At 47.4% G+C, this 7,288-nt stretch overlaps 1 protein-coding gene across 1 annotated transcript in view; it reads right to left on the minus strand.

Annotated features, from left to right (window-relative positions):
• Positions 1-7,288, minus strand: part of EML1 (EMAP like 1) — a 100,455-nt gene that overhangs the window by 58,329 nt on the left and 34,838 nt on the right. The window contains exons 3-4 of the mRNA XM_007944607.2: positions 5,745-5,773; positions 2,150-2,279 (exon numbers count right to left, since the gene is read on the minus strand). Of these exons, the coding sequence (XP_007942798.2) occupies positions 2,150-2,262 (113 nt within the window). The 5' untranslated portion in view covers positions 2,263-2,279; positions 5,745-5,773. The remainder of the gene's footprint in view (positions 1-2,149; positions 2,280-5,744; positions 5,774-7,288) is intronic.

The following is a 7,288-nucleotide window of genomic DNA, read 5'->3' on the forward strand; positions in this document are numbered from 1 at the left end:
TGATTTTGAATTTTGTTCCACATTGTTCTCCCTCTCTATCCAGGATCTCCTACATAGATCCCCCTCTGAGTGGTTGACAGTGGTAGCCGGGCACCATCTAGTTCTTCTGGTCTCATGGTCATAGAAGCTGAGGATCGCATGGTCTACTGGTCCCTTGGACTAATTGTTTCCATGTGTCTTTGGTTTTCTTCATTCTTCTTTGCTCTGGGTGAGGAGAGACCAAATGTTGCATCCAGATGGTCACTAGCAAGCTTTTAAGACCCCAGTCTACTCACCAAAGTGAATGTGGAACAATATTTTTGTGCAGTAAGTTATTCCAATTAAGTGTAATGTCCCAAGTGACCATGGTCCTGAGACCACAGGTCCAAAACTCACTCCATCAGGGTGACTGCTGTGGCTAAGAAGTTATCCTAACTTTGCCCTGTTAGTTCTGTTTATGTGGAATATCATCAGCTTAACCTGTATATGGTCATGGGTATATTCCCTTTCTCCTAGATATACCTGATCACTCAGCCTGTTCACCTATGTATCTATGACTCACAATGACCTCTCCTTGGGTTTCTCTATGGAAGCAGATTGCCCAGTCTTCCTTCCGAGGAAGGTGGGTTTGAACCGCCAGCCTTCTGGTTAGTAGTCAAATGCCTTAGGCACTACACCACCAGCACTCTCCCTATTATTACTGATAATGCAGTGTTGTGTGTGTGAAAGTGTTGATCTCTGTTGTCTATATCTCTGGTGCACCTCTCTGTGCCTCCCTTTTCCTTGGTGTTACTGTGTTTGTCACTCGCTTTTGGTACGTTGCCTTTCTCTTCACCCAAATGAATACATGTCTCTTACCTACTAGCTATGTCCCCTCCCACCCTGGTAACCAACACAGAAAGTCTCCTTCCACATAGACACAGGGTCCGCTGACTGTGGCCTGCTTCCCTCGCCCTTCCTTTGTGCTTAAACAGTGTTTGCAGCACTGCTTCAGCCTTAATTCCGTTTCCCTCATCTTAAGTCTCTCATTTTCTCACATCATCCCTGTTGTTCCCGTGTAAACACAGACAGCTCCTGGCTTCTCCATCTGTCCCTGAAGAGCTGATTAAGTGTGTGACAGCCACCAATGAAAAATGAGCAGAACTCTCTTCTGCAACGGTTCCTGGTTCAAGGTCTGGATCACTGCCATTATGTTCTCTTCTCTGTAAATGTGTGAGGTCCCTGGTTACAGATGAGGCCTGCTCCCAGCGTGCCTTTCAGTCGTCTGCAGGTAAATCGGACTAGGAGCAGGGCATGTGTGCCTCATGAAGCCTTACTTTAGTGCAGGAAGCAGGAGAGCGATGAGGTGTCTGCTTCCGTAAAGATTTACAGCCTTGGAAACCCTGTGGGCAGCTCTACTCTGCCCTACAGGGTTGCTATGAGTTGGAATCCACTTCACCACACTGGGTTTGGTTTGGGTTTTAATGCAAAAAAAAAAAAAAAAAAGCAATCTCAAAGCCTTTTCAATGACATAAAAGCCAGTGAAGCAGCAAGTGAAGGTGGGTATGATAATGAATTTGTGGCAAGTAACGGTTGGGTCAACTGTTACAACATGAGGGCCAACGGACATCACGTGAAAGGGCAAGCACAGACCCACTGCTGGGGTCCATTTCAACTCACAGCAACGTGACGGACAGAGCAGAACCGCCCACACAGCTTCCAAAGGGCAGGGACACGGTGGCCATAATCTGGCTGGGTGTAACCTGGGGACTTACTGCACTGTTGGAAAAACTGACATTCAGGCCAGCAACTAGCGCTATGGCGTCCCCTCACCAAAAAAGGAAGGAAAATCATTTATACAATCACATGCAATGATATAGCTTTAATATTTTCTTTACAGGAAAAGCAATGTGTATGGATTGGACCTGGAGTCACAAACACTCCACTCAGGAATGATGAGCCAGGTCCCATATATGTAGTAGCTCTAATGGGCTCTTCCTTTTCTGAAACACAGTGTTGCATCCTGGCAATTTTGTTAAATTAACTTTTTTTTTTTTTTTTTAAAGGGAGAGTAGGAGATCTCGCTTTTAAAAAACTGAAGCAGTTTTCTGCTTTTCTGCAGTTGGGCTTCAAGTTCAAACATGAACTGACCAGTCACTTGGTGTAAGAACCAATCAGGGACAAAGGATACACCCACTCCAGCCTCAGTCTCTTGGTCGGGAGCTCCACCTTGGCTTCCAAACTGTAAGAGTCCACTTGCTCTTTGGGCATGTACATGGTCACGGGGCGGCCACGGAGAAACATTTTCACATAGCCTTCTTCTACAAAAAGGAGAGAGGTGTCAGCCAGGCTGCTCCGTGCCCAGGGGCCCTGAAATAAATGTGTCCTCTCTAGACTTTCGATATAAAAGTGAACACCTGACCCTTTAATTAACGTCCTAGGAAGGAAAATGCGGAAAGAGTAAGCTGAGCAGATTGAAACAAGTGTTAGCATCTCGTCTGCTTTCCCTACTACGCTCATTCAAGCACGTACAGTACTAAGAAACTGCCAAGGCCAGACCCTGGCAGTTATTTCCCAGGAGGCATTCTGGTGCTGACGCTTGCTTATCATCCAAACCAAATCAAACCTGCTGCCGTCAAGTGGATTCCAACTCACAGAGACCCCACAGGACAGAGTGGAGCTGTGTCACAGGGTTTCCACGGTGGCAACTGTCATGGGAGCAGACTGCACATCTTTCTCCCACAGAGCGGCTGGTAGGTTCAAACTGCCGACCTTTCAGTTACCAGATGTGCATTTAACCACTGCACCACAAGGTCTCCTTCTGCTTATCATCAGGAGGGTGAAAATGCCACCTTGGAAAACTACAGCATAAGAAATCCACTCAATTTTTTAATGTGTTCAATGTATACATAACATCAACTTCAAACTTCATAAAACCTTTCAGTATTTCAATGGGTTGTTGTATCACAATGCACATAACAATAAAGTTATGTATCTTAATCTTTTCCATTGGACCATTCTTTCAGGTGTAAAGAACATACAGTCAGCAGAAGGACATGCCAGGACACATGCAAAGAAGAAAAGGCCCAAAGGAAAGCTCAGAGCGAGAGCAGAGGAACCGGAGACTCCTCAGAGAGAGAGACATGGGGATGGGCCTCTCCAGAGCAAACAGCTCCACAACAAAACGTCTTTTGATGTTTCAATAATCAAACACAGGGACGAAAGTACAAACCTATAATACTCTGATAAGGGGAACTCCTGGGATTTGAAAATACCCCAAACTTGAGGCTCTCTGACTCGAGTGTCAGAGTAAGACAAAGCCCAGTGCCTTGTGAGCCCCTGAAGAACCCTGCAGACTCAGAGCTGGAGGGATTCTGAGGTGTCCCTGCCGGTCAGAGGACCCAGCCTCACTGGCCTTTCAACTGGGCAGCTGGGACCAGGGATACCTGTATGGAACCCAGCAGAAAATTCATCTGCACAGAGGAAGGTGATGAATAGTCATGACACAATTACAGAACCGTGAGCACAACAGTCACATATCAGCTTTGTAAGCCTCATCCCAAAGGATTTTCAAACAAGGCCACATGCGTTATTGCTGAACACGTCAGAGGCGGTCTCCGGTTTCCGTTCCTGTGAGCATGCACGCAGGGCCCAAACGCACGTGACACACTCTGCCCTTTGCAGACTGACTTTTCAGAAAGACTACTGCCTGGCACCACCTCCCCTCCATCCTCCCAGTTCCCCTGGGCCTAGGTCTCCTGCAGTCCCACCTTGCAGGCCCTCGTCCCTGACCAAAGTCTTGGGTGTGATACCAGACCCAGCAGGGCCGTGGATGGATCTCACTGAGTCCCTCCCACTGAGAGTCCTTGGGCCCCTTTCTGTCTGCCAGCCTCTCACCTTACACTCCCTGTTTGCCACAGCCCCCCTGGCTGGATTCTCCTTCTCTGGCCCCTTCTGCACCTGCTCTTACCCAGTCTCAGTGCCTCTGCTCCTGCTGTTCTCCTAACCCCAAACATCCTCCCGTCCTCACCCCCTCACCCCTCACCCACATCTCAGCTCATCAAACTGCGTGGTCACTGTCAGGGGAGAACCTAACAGCGCCCCACAGAGTGTCAGACGTAAGGGGCAGGCGTTAGTGAGTGTGAAGTCCTGTGAGGGTGACTCCACCCAATCCCTCTGTGAGCAATTGATCGATCCTGCCAGGAAGCTCGCGGAGAGGAATAAGGGGAACATACTGCCATTCTCACACCACAAAAAGCCCACCACGGATGCAGCGCACAGAGACCATCCACATGTGTTACACTGTAGTCACATGCTGGTTACGGAGTCCCTACAACCAAAGCTGAGTTATGCAGAATTCTGAATTACTCGACGAGGCCAAAACAGGACAAAAGGCTGGCTTGATCCCTGACACTGTTCTGCCCCTGTCCTTCAGCTACTCTGATTGAAAATCAAAACCCAGCAAGGGAAAGTGACTTCCCCAGGCGTGTTAGGGTAACAGCACACAACGGCCAAACCCAAAGGCACGTTCGTGGGGAGAGGCCAGCAGTCGTGCAGGGACAGTGGGACAGCCAGGGTTGCCCGAAAGCTCTGAAAGTTGACGCTGATTATTCAGAGTTCTTGGATCAGCCCATAATCAACCAAGATCGAAATCCCAGCCACTCATGAAAGTCTAGCCCAGGAAGTGCTGGAGAAGGCTTAACACGGAAATCAAAACCCTTTTCATACAAGGACAGCGTCCCTTTGGCTGTATGAAAACCGTTTCTGGAGCCCGGGCAACAGCTGTGCGTGGCCAGCTATGCGGTGTCAGCGAAGGCGCCTACCTTTGCAGTGTGTCACCCGGCGTTTCCCTTGTGATTTCGGAGACAGAGACAGAAGGGCTAGATAAAGAGATGGGGAGTACTGCAGCAGGACTGGCCTGCCTGCAGGGGCGCTCACCAGCTCCCAGTCAGCTCGAGCTGCCCCCAGGCAGGGAAATCTGGACACTTTTCAGGGACTCAGACAAGCTCAGTGAGCTTACAGCGGTTATGATTTCAGGGTGCAATTTCATGCCTCCTGAAATTAAACGATGACTGAAAAAGCCCGTGCTGGTAACACAGAAGTCTGCTGTCTAGATCCTAATCCTGAGGTTAAGAAAAACTGGAAGAGCCAAAACTAAGTGGATGTATTTAACCAATTACGTACCAGTCAATTTGTTTGCCATTTAAATGCATTTTTAAATAAGGTTAAAGTGCTAAAAATAGCATCCACTTTATCATAAAATATGTTAAAAAAAAAGGATCTATAGAAGGGATACAGATTAATTATTAGTTTACAGTTTAGAAAACAAAAGACATAAAGGGAAAAGCTTTTTTTAGACAAAGTTGTAACTTGGAGCATCAGAAACTTTCTCCTTAAGGGACAGGCAAACATTGATGCCCAGCGCCCAGTTAGTGAGGAAGAAAGAGGAGGGCCCCTGCTGTCTTTTAACCTAGAAACCCCACTACAGCACAGGTGCTGGCATTTCACTCTGCCCCTTAGTGACAGATCTTCAGTCGGCTTTGAACAGGGTCAGGAAAGAGCTTTGTTTTGATGAACTTTCTCTATGCGTCTCACTGTTATTACCTGATCCGCTCACCCCCAGGGGTCAAGCAGACATCAGCACTAGGTTCACCTTAGCCTTGCCACCTAAACCCCAAATTTTCTGTATATCAAAGTCCACTCCGAGATAGCCACTCCTGAAGTGTCCCCCCAACTCTGAAGAAGTGAACAGGGGCATAGCCACAGGAAAGTTCAACCAGACCTACCTGGACTGAACACAGGCTCCTTGGGTTTGCTGTGGAAGGAAGCACAAACAGTGTTACAGGAAGCTTGCATGTCATTCATTCACATAAGCCAAGCAGCCACTAGCCACGTAGTCCGTCACCTAGTGACATCGTTATGTGCATTCAAAAGGAAAACAAAACCAATTTAATAGCAAGAAAGAGAGAATATAAATAAAAACACCCAAGGCTAGGTACAGGAGGTCAAGTCCTAACTCCAGCACCAAGGCCGTGCCCCTGATGAGGGCAAACAGGTGTTTGGGGGAAGGAAGACGTTTGTCCATCCAGATGCACCCGTCTAAATGTGCCACAGGCCTCCTCCTCTTCTTCGTGCTCATCTCACAGGTTATCTAAACCAGCAAATTCCTGACAGATTCCCGAAAAACAGGGGATGGGAGAACAGAAGAATGAACACAGCACCCACCACCCAGGCAGGCTGAGGGTGCCCTCACTGTGGCTGTACAAGGGCAGTGAGAGCCCCAAGGGGTTCAAGGACACCACAGCAGATGGCTGAGGTCATCCCTAGGGCAAGCTTCCCACAAGAAAAACGTCCATGAGGGGAGCCCCGCGTGCAGAGGGGACCCCCAGGTGCAGAGATAGTGAGAAGGGTCATTGGTCACACACCTGCTACTTCCTGTTAGGCACACACACACATCCCTGCAGAACCTGGTTTCCTGTGTTAACCACCTGTGGGTAGTAATTGTCAGGTTTGCTCCAGACCAGGAAAGGGATGCCGTGTGAAAGGAGACCCTTTACGTGACCTTTGGCTGGTTCTCTGGAGAAACAGCTTGAGAGATTTCCCCCAAAGCCCTGAGGAGTTTTTTGCCCTAGTTTTCTACCCAGAGGGTTCATTACTTTGGGGTAAGTGGTATACACCATGGTTTGATACTTGTACGCTGTTTCTCAAAATGAGAAGAAACAGGTGCAAACATTCATTAATCATCAGAACGTGGAACATATGAAATATGAATATATGAAAATTGAAAGCTGTCAAAAATAAAATGGAATGCATAAAGATCACCTAGTGCTGGTGGCATAGTGGGTAAGGGACTGGACTGCTAACTGGAAGGTAAGTGGTTCAAAATCACTGGCCGTTCCATGGAAGGAAGACAGAGCAATCTACTTCCGTAAAGATTTACAGCCTCATAAACCCAATGGGGGTTGCTATCAGTTGGAAACAACTCAATGGCAGTGAGTTTGGTTTTTGCAAAGATTGATGTCTTAGGCACTAGTGAGCTGAAATGGACTAGTATTGGCCATTTTGAATTGGACAATAATGTTGCCTACTATGCTGAGAATTACAAATTGAAGAAGAATGGCATTGCATTCATCATCAAAAAGAACATTTCAAGATCTATCCTGAAGCATAATGCTGTCAGTGAAGGGAAAATATCCATATGCCTATAAGGAAGACCAGATATATCAACTATTACTCAAATTCATGCATGAAAACCAAACATGTTACTAGGTATATACCCTAAAGAAGTGAGAGCCATAACAAGAACAGATATATGCATGCCGATGTTCAT

Source organism: Orycteropus afer, unplaced genomic scaffold, assembly GCF_000298275.1.
Source record: "Orycteropus afer afer isolate SDZICR_OR568_19922 unplaced genomic scaffold, OryAfe1.0 scaffold00128, whole genome shotgun sequence".
Classification (NCBI taxonomy): domain Eukaryota; kingdom Metazoa; phylum Chordata; class Mammalia; order Tubulidentata; family Orycteropodidae; genus Orycteropus; species Orycteropus afer.